General features: G+C 35.9%; 2 protein-coding genes across 4 annotated transcripts; one reads left to right on the plus strand and one right to left on the minus strand.

Annotated features, from left to right (window-relative positions):
• Nucleotides 1–1,008: 1,008 nt before the first annotated feature.
• LOC121790273 (uncharacterized protein At5g01610-like) lies at nt 1,009–1,829 on the minus strand. The gene has a single exon (XM_042188536.1). It carries the CDS (start codon nt 1,727–1,729, stop codon nt 1,253–1,255), a length of 477 nt encoding a protein of 158 aa, XP_042044470.1. The 5' UTR covers nt 1,730–1,829; the 3' UTR covers nt 1,009–1,252.
• A 7,522-nt stretch (nt 1,830–9,351) lies between these two features.
• LOC121790279 (putative GTP diphosphokinase RSH1, chloroplastic) lies at nt 9,352–16,894 on the plus strand. Of its 3 annotated transcripts, none has more exons than XM_042188543.1 (24): nt 9,352–9,602; nt 9,930–10,108; nt 10,442–10,606; nt 11,153–11,218; nt 11,364–11,456; nt 11,585–11,716; nt 11,898–11,999; nt 12,079–12,156; nt 12,230–12,301; nt 13,146–13,253; nt 13,431–13,528; nt 13,751–13,811; nt 13,889–13,951; nt 14,052–14,108; nt 14,195–14,296; nt 14,453–14,611; nt 14,726–14,857; nt 14,930–15,016; nt 15,120–15,191; nt 15,437–15,523; nt 15,652–16,051; nt 16,202–16,263; nt 16,372–16,440; nt 16,515–16,894. In XM_042188543.1, the coding sequence occupies exons 1-24, from the start codon at nt 9,563–9,565 to the stop codon at nt 16,617–16,619; spliced, it is 2,589 nt and encodes an 862-aa protein (XP_042044477.1). In that variant the 5' UTR covers nt 9,352–9,562; the 3' UTR covers nt 16,620–16,894. The 3 variants fall into 3 exon arrangements, with proteins under 3 accessions (XP_042044477.1, XP_042044475.1, XP_042044476.1); XM_042188541.1 differs by having other exon boundaries at nt 9,353–9,602; nt 15,592–16,051; XM_042188542.1 differs by having other exon boundaries at nt 9,353–9,602; nt 15,595–16,051.
• The last annotated feature ends 741 nt before the right edge of the window (nt 16,895–17,635 follow it).

The raw sequence follows: 17,635 nt of genomic DNA on the forward strand, positions 1-17,635 counted from the left end.
TCTTTTGTATTCCGTATGTTCACCGCACTGTTCTGAGCTATAAAGTTGAAGTTGTTTTGTTTTCGTCATCTTGTTTACTATTCCAGTTCAGTTTCGCTTTTAAGTCTTCGATTAATTGTCCGAATCTTTATTATGTTGAATGGCAAAGTGTTTGTGTTTTTCGTAGCATGCCTAGGTAGTTAAGATCTTATTTCCGCCTGTCGCTTACTTGATCCATTAAATTGTGTCAGCATGATGAGTAGCTTGATCAAGTAGATAGTTTACATTTTGCCTAGCGTAAATCCAGTAGCTTAGAAACTCTCAAACTAAAGCGTGGCAGCAGTCGAACCCTGTTCACTACTCACACACTAGATACACCGGTTTCTCTGTGGGATCAACCCCGTTCTTGCCGCTTTACTGTTAAAGTTGTGCGAGTTTGGGAGTTACAAATTACATTAGTGGTGAGTGAGAGCGAGAACGCCTTGATTAAGTGGCAACGACATTTGCTAACTGATCCATTTGGTCGGTTATCTTCTATATAACTTGATCAAATCCGAAACAATTTCGCTACCAATCAGACATACTTAAAAAAAATGAGTCATCTTCGGTAGGACAGAGAGAGTATTTTGTTTGATCTTTACATCTTTCATATTATTCAAATAGTTTCATTTAGTATTTTAGTTTGTCCATCAAAGTTTAGTTTCGTTTCACATTCCATTTATATTTGATCATAAAATTATTACTCTTTTTGTTCCTCATTATGTGTCTTAGTTTTCTATTTTAGTTCGCCCCATATTAATCGTCCCACTTCATTTTTATCATTTTTAGTAATGAACATCACATTCCACTAACTCATTTATTAACTTTCAACCTACTTTCTGTTACATTTTTTAAAATACATATCGAATCAAAATAGGACATTTATTGAGGGGCGGAGGTATGTATAAGATTAGGCTACTTTTTTTCATTTTTCTTTAGATTTTTGAATTGGGACGGACAATAATAGATCGAGCTATATGTGGAAGAATATGCCAAATACAACACATTTATTGAAGAATAAACTTTCAGAAAACATGAATAACAATTAATACATATAGTAAGTCTTAAAGCGTCAGTTTTATTCATAGGAATTTAAAAAGTGGAAGTTAAGAGCACTAAATATTACTACAAAATTACTAGTAGAAGCTAACATAAATGCATCAACTACTCACCGAAAACGACGAGTTGCTGCAAAACCCCTGACGCCGGAGTTCTGCAATCGGCGACGCTAAATCTAATCATACTGAACCAGCGGCAGAGCCCGAGCCTTCCTCGTCACACAGTCAAATCCACAACCACATTGCGGACACTCGAAGAAATTATCCACCGGAAAATTAGCCGACGCTATTCCAACAGAAAGCTGTAATTCGTCACCGTCGCTTGTGACCTCGATGATGTTGATCCAGAAAAACAGAATTTTCACCTGGATCCCGTTCAGATCTGTTATCTTATTGTTGGCGATGGTGCCAGTGATGGTGCTCTTGTACTTGAGATCGTAGCCGCTGATGGAGAAGCTGCAGCTGCCGCCCAGGGACACCGAGAATTTGCCGGTGGTGGTGTCGAGCTCGTAGCTTGTGACTCCTTGCGGCAGGAGGCCGGCGGGGAAGCCGTAGGATTGGAGAACTTCGTAGACTGAGGGGGGATTGGCTGCAGCGGCAGCGGCGGAGAGCAGGGAGAGGATTAGGAAGAGGCGTGCGGCGGTCGTATACATGGATTCCGGCGAGTGTTGGGAGAGAGGAAATTTAATGGAGTAAAAATTGGGGAAATTTTGATGATGAATTTTGGAATGAAGTGAAGGAGTATGACCTTTTGTTTTTAGGTAGACTGATTTGGTTGTTGGGACTATATTTATAATTGGGGTGGTAGTTGCAACTCGACTTCCAAAGAAACGTGTTTTTTTTTCCCTCTTTCAACATCAAGCTATGGGTGTCGAAACGGGTACCCGCGGGTACCCGCACCCGATTTTGGCCGAAAAGTTAGTCCCAATATCCGTCCCGCATTTAGTCGGGTATTACCTGATACCCGAGTCGGGTATCCCGCACCCGACGCCTCGGGTACCCTACCCGAAACATTTTTTTTTGAAATCTTCTTTTTTAAAATATTATTTGTATATTTTAGATGCTTTTTTAAAAAATACTACTTGATGAATGTAATAGTCTCACTTGAAACTTTTTATTATTATTTAATTTTGTTGAGAATTGAGATCAAGCCATGTAATCTTTGAAATATCTACTTTAAATAATCATATGAGCTGCACAAATACCACCTGCAAAGTAAATATGTAATCCAAATTCAATTACAATGCCAAAAAATCCAAACTCCAAATTACCATTCAAAAATCTAAATATGAAAACAATTAACAAAGTAAGCAACAATGTCTTACTTTAATCAAAAGTATAAATATAAAATAAGTAAATAACTTCAACCAAAAGTCTAAAGTAATAAAAGTTTCACACGGTTTCACCAATCATTCTTCAAAACTTAAAAAATACATTTTATAATATATTACTAATAAAAAATTATATTTTAAAATATTAAAATCTTAAAAAAATTACATCATGAAGAGCAAGTATTAAAATAAAAAATAAAAAATTATAAAATATCAATATGTATATCGGGTATTTTCGGGACTATCGGGATTACCCCGATACCCGCAAAACCCAAAATTATTATACCCGACCCCGCCCTGTTTCCCGATTCCGTTGGGTAACGGGTACCCGATACTCGGCAGGTAACGGGTCGGGTTCGGGATTACCCGTTACCCGCTACCCGTTTCGACACCCCTACATCAAGCCATGCCATTTCACCATGTTTTAAAAACCGGGTCGATAAGCGAACTTGTGAAACTACTGATTCATGGTTCAATCGACCAGACTAGTTGAACCATTTATCTAACCATTTTACAATTGCAAATATATATAATAAAAATTTATATTAAATTTTATAAATGATAAAATATAATTTATAATATATTACAAAACATTAAACCTTATAGATAATTAGTTACATATAAATTTAATATTAGTTAGTGTAGATAAAAAAAATTTAATAGTTCATGTAATTAAAATAGATAAAATTTATATTAATTTCAAAAAGTTTATTTGGTAAAATAATATTATATAGTTAAATGTGAATTATTAATTAGTTTAGAAAAGAATATTCATTAATATCAATAGCTAGGGTATATAAATTAAATATATATTATAAAAAATTATTTATTTATAGTAAATAATGAACCTATATGGTAATAATAATAGTATAAGTGGCAAGTAAAGTATCCTTAAAATTTAGAGGATGATAATTATATAGTATATTATAATTAATAATTATATTAAAGAGTTATAAAATTAAAATGAATTATTAGTTTATGTAGGTAGATGAAAAGTTTAATGGTTAATGTATAAAAATATTTAATGTTTCAAATTGTTTAATGAACCCTTATGGTGGACTGATAGAGGTTTTTTTAACTAGAAGAGAGGTCATGAGTTTAACCCCTACCAACAACAAATTTTTAAAAACTTTGACGAAAAAAAACAGGTTTTTTAAAAACTTTGATGAAAAAATAAAAAAATTTGTTTCTAGTTCGCAGTCCAGCCGGGCGGTTCTAAAACATTGCATTTCACCGACATACAAAATTCCAATAAAAGGTCATATCCCTCGTTCTCTTATACTTCATCTGTCCTTGAAAAATAGTACTAGTACCTTATTAGTCCGTCCCTGAATTTAATTTCATGCTTACTATTAATTTGCAATATTTATTTATTTTAATTTTAAATAATTATAAATTTGAAATACTATTTTCTCCGTCCCACGGTAGTAAAGTCATTTTGTCATTTAGTACTTTCTATAATAGTGGAGGCATTTCCTTTTCTAGCAAAAGTCAACACATTTATTCTCTTTTACTTTACTCTCTTACTTTATTCTCTCTTCATCTCTCTACCTTTTTCATTTCCTACTATATTATTTCTTTATTTAACTTACTTAACACAATTTTTCTTAAATCGCGTGCCAAAATGAAACGTCTCCACTACTATGGAATGGAGGGAGTACAAAATACTACTTCCCCCGTCCCATTGAAGATGACTCACTTTCCTTTTTGGTTTATTCCAACCAAGATGACACATTACTAAAAGGAGAAACACATTTCTCTCTACTTTATTTCATCTTTCTTACTTTACTCTCTTCACGTCACACACAAAATAAAGTTGCATAAATTCTCGTGCCGCTCAAGAAAAGGGTCATCTTCCTTGGGACGGAGGGAGTACATTATCATTCCACTCTTTTTTTTCTATATCACGTCTTTCTGCATTCGAGACCAGTGCTTCCACCTTCCTTAGCATGTCACAATCACGCTTTGGCGCATCATTGGGCATACATGTGTCGTACTTCTTAGCAACTTGTTTCCAAAACATTTAGAACTTTTGGTTTTTGACAAGGATGAGGTCTTTGACGCATCGATGTAGAACAACACCAAAACAAAACATTCCTTCGGGCAGTACCTTTTCGGCCCATCCCCAAATGTCGGCTTCTTACTTTGCCCCTTCCCAGGATTGGTCTCGCCTTCATCTTACAAATCTCGTAGGCGTCGTTATATTCACTGCCTACAGTTAGTAAAGACTATCGTTTGACCTGTCAATGGATAATGGGATAGAACATCTGCATTGACTTCGATCCCATTCTGCCGGCCTCTCAACGTTCCTGCCCCTAGAGTGGACAAAGTTATCCATTTCGTCTCGCTCATTGTAGTTGAATGAGAACGTGTGGTTGGGATTAATCCTTTTGTCATAATGAAAGTGGATTTGGAATAAAATGAAAGTGAATGTTTTTGCATTTATGATGTTTTGAATTTGAAATAAAAAAATTAAAATTCGACCTCCAACCTCGAAATCACCCCCCTAGGGTTGTGGCACGCGCTTTTAACGAGCGACAAGCAGCGCCCTCTCTGCCCACAATCACAGTCCCCGCCGCACCCCCTTCCTTCTACGAGGGCGCTCAACATGGCTGGCGCGACATGCATTATGAATGCTCTAATATTTAAATTAATCGTTTCTTGTTTAATCAGATGGAAATTTTCAAATAACAATTTAAATTAAATCAACTGAGTCACTCGGTCATATATTAGTCGTCCAAACTAAGCTGGTGAGCTATTTTATTATGCATTTTACAATATATTTCAGCTCACTCTTTCTACTAAGTTATTTAGTTAATTTTTCAAGTTGCTCGATTTTAAAATAGGGATTTTCATACAATCCATAATGCAGTGTTTATTTCTCAATCTTCATTCCACTCTTTACCACATTCACTTATTTATGAACCAACATCTACAATTCATCATTGATAAGGCTCGTTTCATGCATTGATTTATGGGTGAATTCACGTGCTTTGGGGGGAGATCATGCACAAAATTTGAGTTTAAGTGTGCATGTTGCTGCTGGATCAGGTAGATCGAGTAAACTGACCGAGCAAACGCAGATTGAGCAAAAAGGAGTGAAAATGCTGAAAAGCCGCCTAATTGGTCAAGGAGAATTATCAGAAGAGGCAGGCAGTGCAAGGAGTAGGATAAATGAGAGAGAATTCGAAGACCCCATTATTTTAAGAGTACAAATGTCAAATCATGGAAGACATACCCTAGAGAATTGGCCTCAAGCCTCCCTATATAAAGGAGCCAACATTGAAGGAAGAAAGCAGCCTTTGGGAGCTCACCATTCTACACACAGTAGTCATTAGATATAGTTCTTAGCTGCAAATCCACTCCAACTTCAGTTTCTAGCTCTCTGCCTTCTAGCTCAGAGGGGGAAAATCCTTAATTCCGACCGTTCTTAGTTCTGAAATCGTGTTCCACCGCTCTATGGAGTGAAGATACAATCTTACATCCTGTTTTGAATTGCTCTAGTTTTGTTTTTTAAGCGTTTTCCGTGGTTTTGAACATCTTAGCTCAAGAATTTCGTAGTATTTCGTTGTTGGTGTTGAATCTTGTCTCTTGGAAGTTTTAGATCTGTTTTTATTTGAAGTTATGGAAGTTCACGTTGGAGTTTTTGTTAGATTCTGGTGGAGTTGAGCTTTATTTGTGTTTTGTTGGATGCTTTTCGCAATTGGTAGTTAGATCTTGAGATGTTAGGCTTTATTTGTGTTGGATGCTTTTCGCAATTGGTAGTGTTAGAATCTCTTAGATCTAGTTTATTTGTATTTGATTTCATAGATCCATGCTTGTTAGCATTTGATTTTCGTAGATCCATGTTAGTTAGTGTTCGATCTTTTAGATTTAGTTTTGCTCTGTTCTGGAACTGCATGATTATGGCTTGTTTCTGTTCGTTCATCGTTCTGGTTAACCAGTTAGCGTAGATCCAGTAGTTCTTAGTTTAAATTTCTTGTTCGCATTTCGTTTGAAGCATGCTCTGTTTTCCAGCATCAATGGTGTCTCAATGCTCTGTTTTTACTTTGTTTTTGTTTAGTTACATGAAGAAGATGAAGTAGGAGGTAGTTAATGTTCAGATCTGCAAGTCTGCTTTATGCTTTTGCTTTTACAGCTTTTCTGTCAGCCTAACCAGTTTAGGAAAATGGTCCCCACTTACTTTTCTTACTTGTCTGCCTATTTTAGGAAATTTCTAGATGAGTTGTTGGTTGCAGGTGCTCCCGGTTGCTTTATTTCAGATTTGAATGTTTGTTTCATGCTTAGTCTTTCATGCATATTTCCGTGCGTAGCCTGTCTAGTTGATCTGTTAGGTAGAGTTCCTGTTTTATCCGCCAAGTCAAGTAGATTCTTAACCCACTTATTTGTGTGGCAACAGCCAAAAACCTCCCAAAATGTCCCGAACACATGCTTTTCGCCTCCATCCTTGTGGGATTCGATCTTTACTTCCCTATACTATTAATAGTATTTGTGAGTTAGGGTTTTTGAAAGCAGCCTTGGATTGCGCGTCTGACGACACGTAGATAGGTCTAGTGAATCTGCCTGACCAGTTTGGTCTAGTCAGTATGCTTGACTAGTCTGCAATTCAATATTCTATCATTTTCAGCACGCGCTCTCTTGGCGTTTCAGTCATATATTTTCTTACAATATTTATGGATCTTAGTACATTTTAATATTTATTCATTTCTTATTTTATTTATTTATTTTATATTCTAATGAAATTAAATATATTTAGGACATACTACACAACTGTAACTGGTCTTAATTGTATCAATCTCTTCAACAATTCATGAGCCCTACACTACATTTTACTTATCTCTTATTCAAGAGACAATACCCACAACCATTTATATTTACTGAATGGCTGTCTATCATATTTACTTAATGGGCCGTAATGTTGGATTATCAAGTGTTGTCGTCTTAAGTGGAACAAAAGTATTTTCAATCACTTCAAGATGAGAGGACTAAGAAGTTTACTACCTCATTTTGCTTGACCTCCACGGTTAAATATTAAGGAAAGTGAGACTCTGAATTAGAAATAAAAGAATTAAAGCCTCGGCTTGAAACGAGTCGGTGTTGACAATTTGGTTGAAAGAATGAGCATTTTGTTTGCATGAGACAAGTTTATCAGCAACCACTCAATCCAATCCAACTATCCAATTTTTTTTAATATTTAATTAATTTCTATTATCCTTCACATTATCAATATTCAACCCAACCATACATTTTTTGATGTTTTATCATTAATGACCACCCAACCACACCATTATATATTTATTTTTATCATTTTTAATAATGATATTATTACTTGAAATATTACTATTGCACAATAAAATTTATAAAAAGCACAATAAATGACAAAATAAAAATTATAAAAATAAACAAATAAAAATACATGAAATTATTACTAAAGAAGAAAGATTATATGAGGTGAAAAGATGACATTTTTTATACAAAACTATAGTAAATGTGGTCTATATTTATAGAGGATGAAAAATTAAGAATTTTGGTATAATTTTTATAATTTTTGAATAGTATATATGAAAGATATATAACTTTTTTAAAAAATACAATGAGATTATACCATTTGACACAGTCTCATTGGCTGAATGAATAAAATGACATGGGCAACCAAGTGGTTGGAGGTTGGCCTCCGTGTGACCGTGGTTAAAGAAAGAGGGAGACCATCAATTCTATTTTTTTTTAAGTGTGTAATGACATGGAGGTCGGCCTCCATCAACCGATAAACTTGGTCTAAGTTGTTGTACGGTTGCCATGACTATATGGGATAATAAATCTAAGATTAAATTGTGAAATTATTTTAGTTGGAGGGGTTGACTATAACTAATTATCATATGATTATTAATCTAAGATTAAGTTATGAGATTCAATCTTAGGCCACTCACAATAGGGGCTCCAATCGGCACCTATTGGAAGGGGAGAGCCGAGCGGCGGATGCCTCCTGGGCGTTGCCGACGCGGGATTCACACCCGACCGATGCCTATTGAAAGGGTTTTGGAAGGGGTGAAGTAAAAGTGTTTTGGAAGAGGAAAGTGAAAGGGTTTTGGAATAGCTACATAGTGATTTTGTTGCATTATAAATATATAGGTATCTGGGTGTCATAAATCTACTCTCCCACGTAATTTTTCATTACATTCTTCACTTTATTTACGACAGAATTCTATCTCGGTTTTAGGTTTTGTTCTGTCCTTCCATCAAAGCTGAAATAACATAAACTCGATTTGATCAAATTTGAAATAACATAAACTCGATTTTGTGGTTGATGGTTTTTTTTCCCTTTAATCTATTAATACTATATTATTTTACTGCCATATATACACTCTCAACTCTTATTTTTATATGTTGTTAAGGCTTATTTGCATTTTTTGTATTGGATATCCAAAAAGATTTAAATCTATATTATGAGCTAATTTTAATAAATAATTTATTTTATTTTCTATTTTTAGTGTATAATAAATGACGTGTATTGCATGGTGTGATATTAGTAAGAAAAAAAGGGAAATAGATAAAAATCTTTTATTTTGAAGAATATGTATGTTACGACCTCATATCCTTGATGATAAGTGAAGTGAATTTAACTTCAAATTGCGCGAATTTAATCTATTTTTTGTGAAAGTATTGGCATGGACTGAGAGGTTTTTTTTCTGGATTTTTCGTACACAGGGGAAGGGGAAGGGGAAGGGGAAGGGGAAGAGGAAGAGGAGGGTTAGTGCTCAGTCACCTCACCGTCACCGTCCCTGAAAAATTTGACAGAGGAAGGTGAATTTGTTTTGCGCCGTTAAAATTTTAGATACTGAATTAGAAAGATAAAAATAATAAATAAACCGGGAAAAAAGAATTGTGGAGTACACAAACACATGCGCAATTTCCATTTGTGTGGCCTCCACTAAAACTCCATTTTATCCCTCTCTTACTTGTTGATTATCCCACTATTTTCTTCACTACCTTATTTCCATCTAAATCTTCTCTAACTCTGTTTTAAATTGGAGAGTTTTCTAGGTTTTTGGAAAGGAAATTTAGTTTTTTTTGTTTGAGCAGATTATAGCTCAGTTTTATGTTTAGCTGTGGAATCAGCTTTCGTGGTTTCTGTTTCAGTGTCTAGTTTCCTCGCCGATGCTTCGGATTAAAATGGCGTCGCCTTCTTCAATGTCAGGTATTTTCTCGATCATTCAGTTATTTTTCTGCTGGTTTCGTTAAAGGTGGTGTTATTTTACTGCGCTTAGGTATGGTTTGTTCTGTGCTTTTTTGGAATTCGTTTAGTAATGAGATACTATGTGTTTGCCGCTTTAATTGGAGGTTTTGGTATAGTTTCATTTGAGTGGAAAGGGCGATGTGCGGAAATATAGTTCTTCACTTAATTTTTCAGTTTTAAGTTGATTGGTGTAGTTGAGTTTGTTGGAACTATGGATTATATGTTTGGAATTTGGTTTCTTTGAATGGTCTTGTGTGGTTATTCTGCTTTTGATGATTTTTTGGGCAGTTTCTATCGAGTGTGTGAATGTATGCAAGTTGCAGAATGGGGACGTGGCCGGAAGATTTGATTGCAGCATGCTATCGTGTGCTTCTAAAGCTCCGAGGGTGCTGACTGGATTTCTTGCAAGCACTGCACACCCTCCTCAGCCGTCTGGAAGAATTGTGCGAAGAAATAGTATCCGACGTGTGAGTAAATTTTGAGGTTGTTCCTATAATGTTATTTTCTGTGATATTCATGATTACATATATGCAATGCTGGGATGCATTAAATTAGGCGAACATCACAAAAGTGTACCGGGGGATTTAAAGTACCTAACAGTTTTTATCACATGTCATTTTGGGGTAGATATAATTATCGGAACTAGGGATCAATAATTATGTGTTCCATTAAAGAATTATAACAATTAAAATATAACGTTCTCTTCTTTCATAGATACTTTATTTTATACTTTCCTCCCATAGAGAGGAATGAACTATCATCAGTTGCTAATGGACATCTACTCGTTATTCTTTTGCCAGAGATGTGAAGTTCATAATTGGGGAGAATGTTGCTTTTATGAGACCTCTGGTCTTGTGAAAGCAAGTACCGGACATTCTATTTGCAACAAATGGAAGTTATATTGTTCTCCATCTTCTTATTCTTCTTCAGAACATTGCGAGGTTTCTCCGGACAGCTTATGGGAGGTAACTGGAATAAAATAGTTTTTGTCTTTAAGCTAATTATTGTAATTTGAAGAATTCATTTATTAGTAGAGCAGGTGATATTCAACTTTATTGATCATAATAAATATACGACGCAGAGATACTATAGATGGAAATATGGCTTGCAGTTTATATTATCTGCAAGTACAACTTCTATAAACGCTTCTCTGGCAGAACTTTTCTTCTTCTTTTGGGAGTTGGTAGTGGGTGGCTTACTGGGATTGATCTTTGGTCTCTCAACCTTATAAAGGTGGAGAATGCCACTTAGCTACAATGTTGTTGTTGGAGCATGACAACATAATGTATAACAGTATAATCGAGAAATTATTCTAAAATCTATAATGAGCTAAATCGCCATAGATTATTAACAAAACATGGAGCAGTTGGAAGAAAAAGATGAGCTTTCATTGTCTCCCCATTATGACCTCTTACAGATGTTTAGGCTTGGAGGATTTGTTGAATGTAAATGAAGTCGTATAGCTAAGCATTCTAAGTTTACTCACAATATGGAGTTCTGATTATTTTCAGGATCTTAAACCTAGCATCTCATATCTATCCCCAAAGGAATTGGATTTAGTTCACAAGGCCCTGAATGTAAGTTTCCATCAAATATTCTCAAGTTATTTTTGTTCTCCATAGGCCTGCATTCCGTTTGATTTTATTTCAATATACCCCTTGACTTATCTGCGGGCCTTTTCTTTTCCCTGGCCCTCTTTTTTGTATTTATCTTGTTTTATAGTTAGCTTTTGAGGCACATGATGGTCAAAGAAGGCGCAGCGGGGAGCCCTTTATTATACATCCGGTTGCAGTTGCTCAAATTCTTGGTGAACTAGTGAGTCGTGTTAAATATTTTATTCTTAGTCTTGTTGATTTAATGATTTAAATATTTTTTGGGGTTATTTCAGATTTTAAGAGTTTCTCTGAGTGGAATATATCTCTGACTTGCAATTGTTATTCCAGGAACTGGACTGGGAGTCTATTGCTGCTGGTCTTTTACATGATACAGTGGAAGACACAGTTGTCGTTACTTTTGAAAGTATAGAGAAAGAATTCGGTGCAACTGTTCGCCACATTGTTGAAGGGGAAACAAAGGTAGCTATGTGCAATATGATTTTATCATTCTTTACTTTCCTTTCAGAAAGAGTCTTTGCCAATTATGTCACTTTATTATGGCAGGGGACAAAAAAGTAATGTGAATTTGTCTAACTAAGTTCTGTTTTATATTGGCAGCAATTATCAAGCATTTCTTACTTGTGAGTTATTGATGTTCCAGGTATCTAAACTTGGGAAACTCAAGTCAAAGAATGAGAACCTTTCTGTTCAAGATGTGAAAGCAGATGACCTCCGTCAGATGTTTCTGGCCATGACTGAAGAGGTAAATTATGGATTTATGAGAACATGTATAGTGATTATATTCATTATCGCATTTTTTGATCAAAGTAGTGGTGTATCAGGTCCGTGTTATAATTGTCAAATTGGCTGACAGATTGCACAACATGCGGACTCTTGCACACATGCCTCCACATAAGCAGGTTTGTATGGTTCAGTTATGTTTCAGCCAAATTGCATTTGATCTAATTTTTTGATATCGAGTATTATCTGCAGTCGAGTATTGCTATGGAAACACTGCAGGTTTTTGCTCCTCTGGCAAAACTGCTTGGAATTTACCAGATAAAGGTAAGTAATGTGCCCCTCTTTTGGCTATATAGCATCATCATACATGTTCAATGTATTTTTGTGTATACATTCATGTATGTAATTTTATGTTCGATAACAAATTAAAATTCCCATTTGCTATTTCAACCATAATTGAGTAGGTTGACTGGTTGACTGGTTGACTTCTAGTTTTTTTTTAATATTTGAATTTAATATGGCCGATATAATTTAATTTGCTTGATCATTATTCCAGTTAAGTATGTATTTTGGTGATTACTGAGTTTTCTATTGCTAAGATGTCTGCTCCCGGAAGGTCAACCTTTTATTCATGAACCTATCAATTTGCACTTTAATACTTGAAGGTCGAAAAAAGTAAAGCTTGTTCATAAAAGTGCCCAAGTGCATGCAAGGACTTTATTTTCACATATTTATTTTTAGGAGTCCGTTCTTATTTAAGCATCCAATGTTTTGCACCAGCGGGACTCTGTATAAGATGCACAAGTACTTGATTGTTGCCCGATAATTTACACCATTTTTGTTTGAATGTTTATAGTAGCATAGGCATGATTGAGTGATTTGACAATAAGTCATTATTGGAGCAAAAGTGAATGCAGTTATATTTCATCACTCGATAACCATTCAGAACGATTGTTCTTGCTACATCGTCGACCTTCTCCCTCTTGTTTGATTCTGTTATTACTTCTCTCCAGCCTTTGATCCAATTCCTCAATACTAGTAATTCTTTGCTTTTTATGCATAACTTGTCATTGTTGTGGAAAGTTCTGTTTCTGTGTTGATCACACGTAATTCTCTCCACGGTTTTTTGTCTGGATTTTTTTACTTATTTTCGGTTTCCTTCTTACAGTCCGAACTTGAAAATCTGGCATTTATGTACACAAACCCTGAAGATAATCCAAAGGTCAAAAGAAGAGTTGCCGAACTTTATAGAGAACATGAAAAACATCTCAAAGAGGTGCTTATACTGTGATTCGGCTGGGACTTTTTTAGCTCATAAGTTTGTCATTTAGCACAAGCTCGCTATGCTGTGCTGCAACGATCTCTTTTGCACTGATCCAACAATGTTTTGTACTAATATGCCTTTTTCAGAATTAGTTTGTTACCTACTCATGATTTTTCCTCATTCCATTAGGCAAACCAAATTTTGATGAAAAGGATTGAAGATGATCAATTCTTGGACCTTCTGACTGTGAAAACTGAGGTTCGGCCTGTGTGCAAGGAACCCTACAGGTAATATATAGATTTTTTTGTGTTCATATTGGATTCAACACTTGGCTATATAGTTAGTAACTACTTCTCATATTTCTGTATAATAAATGTTCAAAATAGTCAGTCCCATCTATTATATGAAATCTGGGCAGTTACAAATTACTTTTGATCCTACCAATTAAAAGGAAATTAATGTGGCAGTTGAGATGTCTTACTTTGTCCTAAATTCTCTCTGATATGCAGCATTTATAAAGCCGTTCTAAAATCTAAAAGCTCAATAAACGAATTTAATCAGATCGCTCAGGTATATGGTTTTGAATTTATCACCTTCTAATTTGTAATGCACTACTGTTTCTTACATGTAAGTTTCTTGAACTCCAGCTTCGAATTATTATAAAACCAAAGCCATGCGTAGGAATTGGGCCCTTGTGTAATGCACAGCAGGTGAGGTTATTTAGATTCTTCTTTCTATGACTCTGTTGAATTAATATTCTTCTATCTATATTGAATTAACTTTTTTTTACTGACTTCATATATGCTACAGATATGCTACCATGTGCTTGGACTCGTCCATGGGATTTGGTCACCCATCCCTCGAGCTGTATGAAATATCAAACTGCTACTAAAGAACTTAGTGTTTAGTTATATTTCAGATGGATATGTCCTTAATCTCTCCTTTTATAACAGATGAAGGATTATATTGCCACTCCGAAGCCTAATGGCTATCAGAGTCTTCACACTACCGTGATTCCCTTTCTTTATGAAAGCATGTTCAGGCTGGAAGTTCAGGTTTGACTAAATGTGCTGTTGATATATTTGTCATCACTTTCCTCATGCTCTCTCTTGAAGCACAAAGCTTTATACAAAATTTATACATGCCAATGACTAGCATTGTATATGTATCTGCTGATATTTGTTAATATTGATCTTAATTTTGGTTGGCAGATTAGGACAGAAGAGATGGATTTGATTGCTGAAAGAGGCATTGCTGCACATTACAGTGGCAAAGTTTTTGTGAATGGATTGGTTGGACACGCTATGCCGAGTGGTAGAACGTCCAAAGGGAAAGCAGTCTGCCTTAACAATGCTAATATTGCTCTGAGGGTATAGTACATTACTTTTAGTTTCTCACATGTCAATCCATAAAGGAATTTCCTGGTTAGCATCTTTGATTAAGTCACTAATTATATGAACAATTGATTTTTATTTTCCTCATAGATAAGCTGGCTAAATGCAATCAGGGAGTGGCAGGAGGAATTTGTTGGAAATATGAGCTCTAGGGAGTTTGTTGACACGGTCACTAGGGATCTTCTTGGCAGTCGTGTCTTTGTATTTACACCCAGGGGAGAGGCAAGAATATTATAATTTGCGTCTGCTGTAATATACTCTATTATTAGTGCTTATAAAGTTTTCTGTCAACAGATTAAGAATCTGCCTAAAGGGGCAACAGTGATTGATTATGCGTATATGATCCACACTGAAATTGGAAACAAAATGGTTGCTGCAAAGGTATTTTTTGTATTGCTGATTCTGTGCTGCATGGAAATTTCACTTTTATCAATTTGAGACTCCTCTTTAGTCCCTCTCACTGTCAGAAGTTCTCTATTTCCAGGTTAATGGCAATCTTGTCTCCCCGACACATATGCTTGTGAATGCTGAAGTAGTGGAGATCATAACTTATAATGTCAGTTCATTTGTTCACACTTCTATCTATATCTGCCTATACTTCCCCTATTCAATGTCACCGCATGATATCATGCACATCATAATGCATATTATTTGTCTCGTTAAGTTGTGTGTTGTGCCTGTCCCTAGCAGCCGCTTTTCATTCTCATTCTGGAACCACCTTATATTATTGCATTATCCACAATGGGAATATAGGATATAGTACGAGCTCTATCTTGCATATTCATTGGAGTTTCATTTCAGGGGCTCTCAAATAAATCTGTCTTTCAGAGACACAAGCAGTGGCTTCAATATGCAAAAACACGAAGTGCTCGACATAAGATAATGAAAGTAGGTTACTTTTGGAGCTACTCTTATTTTTAATTATAATGTTCTGCCTGATTATATATCCCCTATAGCAGTTTCTGAGGGAACAAGCTGCACTATCAGCAACTGAAATAACTGCTGATTCTGTGGAGGAATTTATTGCTGAATCTCAAGAGGAAAGCAAAGAGGAACCAGTAGTAAATTACTCTGAGGGGGCTAAACATACGTGGCAGAAATTATTGAGGAATGTCATGCAAATAGCATATTCAAAAGCAAGCAGTGAAGATATATTCCAATTTGACAAGGGGAAGATTCAAGTTCCAACTGTTAATGGGAAGCACAACAAGAATATGCAGCATGTGAGTTTGAAGGCCGAAGGGGAGGTGCTATCTCAAGGAAATGGTGTTGCTAAGATGATTCTTGCCAATATTCCTTTGTACAGAGAAGTGTTACTGGGACTAGAGGTATGGCAAGCTAGCAAGATTATGTCTTGGCACAACCTCGAGGGTAACTCTATCCAGTGGCTGTCCATAGTGTGCATAGACCGTAAAGGTAATTTCAATGGTTGGTTATGCCACTAGTCTTTTCTCGTTAACCACCTGTGTCTGCAATAATGATTTTCTGAATAGCTTTCATGCACTCACCGCTAAACAAATTAAGCGATTGTTCTTATTTGTTTTGCTCGAATTCTGATGTACTCAGGGATGATGGCAGATGTCACATCAGCACTTGCAGCTGCAGGAATTACTTTATGTTCATGTGCTGTGAGTTTAGATTTAACAATAACTCGTCCAACTCCTTAACTATTTCCTATCGTTTACAAAATCCGTCTCTTCTGACATGTTATATATGATGTTATACACAATTGGCAGGCTGAAATTGATCGAAGGAAGGGAATGGGTGTCATGTTGTTTCAGGTCGAAGCCAGCATGGATGATTTGGTACGCATCCCAAAATCTATATAACCCCCTCACTTGATCCTAAACTAACACTTGCATATTTTTCCTCGTCCCAGACCAATACTTGCTCGAAGGTGGATCTAATCCTTGGTGTTTTGGGGTGGTCAACCGGTTGCAGCTGGCTGAGCTCATCGGAGAATTGCCAGATCCTAGAGTGTTAAATATAGTTCACTCAGCTGACACTGATAAAAATGAGTTTTGCCGGGTGGATTTGGGATTATTCAGCTTCTAGTTGTGGAATTCTTTTGAAAGCCTAGGGTATAATGGTAGCGAAATCTGTATATAGAAAGAAGAGGGTTAGCATAGTAGTGAAAATACAGTAGGGATCGGTCGATGAGATGAGCAGAGTGTGAAATGAATGTTTTTGGTGCTTGTATGCATGCGCGGGATTCCTCGATCCATTTATAATGTTTCAATCTCGTATTTTATTTAATCATGATGCTTGCACAGTTGCACCAACCTCACCAAGACAGTTGAGGCAGTGAAGTTCAAACGAGCTTTCTGCTTCTTGCTGTTGACAAGATCAAATAATATCTGTCTTAAAAACAAGCTGATGTGAGTTGCAGGTCTTACTTTTTTATGACTTCATATCGCCTAACTTACGTCCCTGCAACTCAACATCTTTCTCAATGCTATATTCAAGTCTGTCTCATTTATAAAACCTAGGGATGTCAATTTAGCCCGAACCTGATGGACTAGCCTGAATAGACCGGTAAATAATTTACAGGGTTAGGGCTGAAAATCTATAAACCGATAGGAAATCGGGCTAATTAGGCTAGCCCGATCGGTCTGTCGGGCTAGGCGGGTCAGCCCATCGGGCTATGCATAAAAACCCTAAAAATTAAATGTGTGAGTTTTAAATTTTAATGATCTTCTGACTCTACCACTTCCGGTTGATGACTCTTCTACTTCCAATTGATTAGTATTTAAATCACCGTTTCTATTGTTTCACTTTCACACATTATTCAGTATTCACTATTCCCTTCCACTCTTCACCGTCGAATTCACAATTTGGTGGCTCAATTTGTTACTCTTTAGCAGGTGCTTTCTCTCTCTTCCCCTCTCTTTCTCTATTTGTTATGCGTGTAGGTCAGTAGGTGTATCATACAACATGTGTACCAGTGTATGCATTGTTTAAAATTAAAAAATTACTTTTTGTGCTATGTTGTCAATATCG

This window comes from Salvia splendens, unplaced genomic scaffold (assembly GCF_004379255.2).
Source record: "Salvia splendens isolate huo1 unplaced genomic scaffold, SspV2 ctg46, whole genome shotgun sequence".
NCBI lineage: Eukaryota > Viridiplantae > Streptophyta > Magnoliopsida > Lamiales > Lamiaceae > Salvia > Salvia splendens.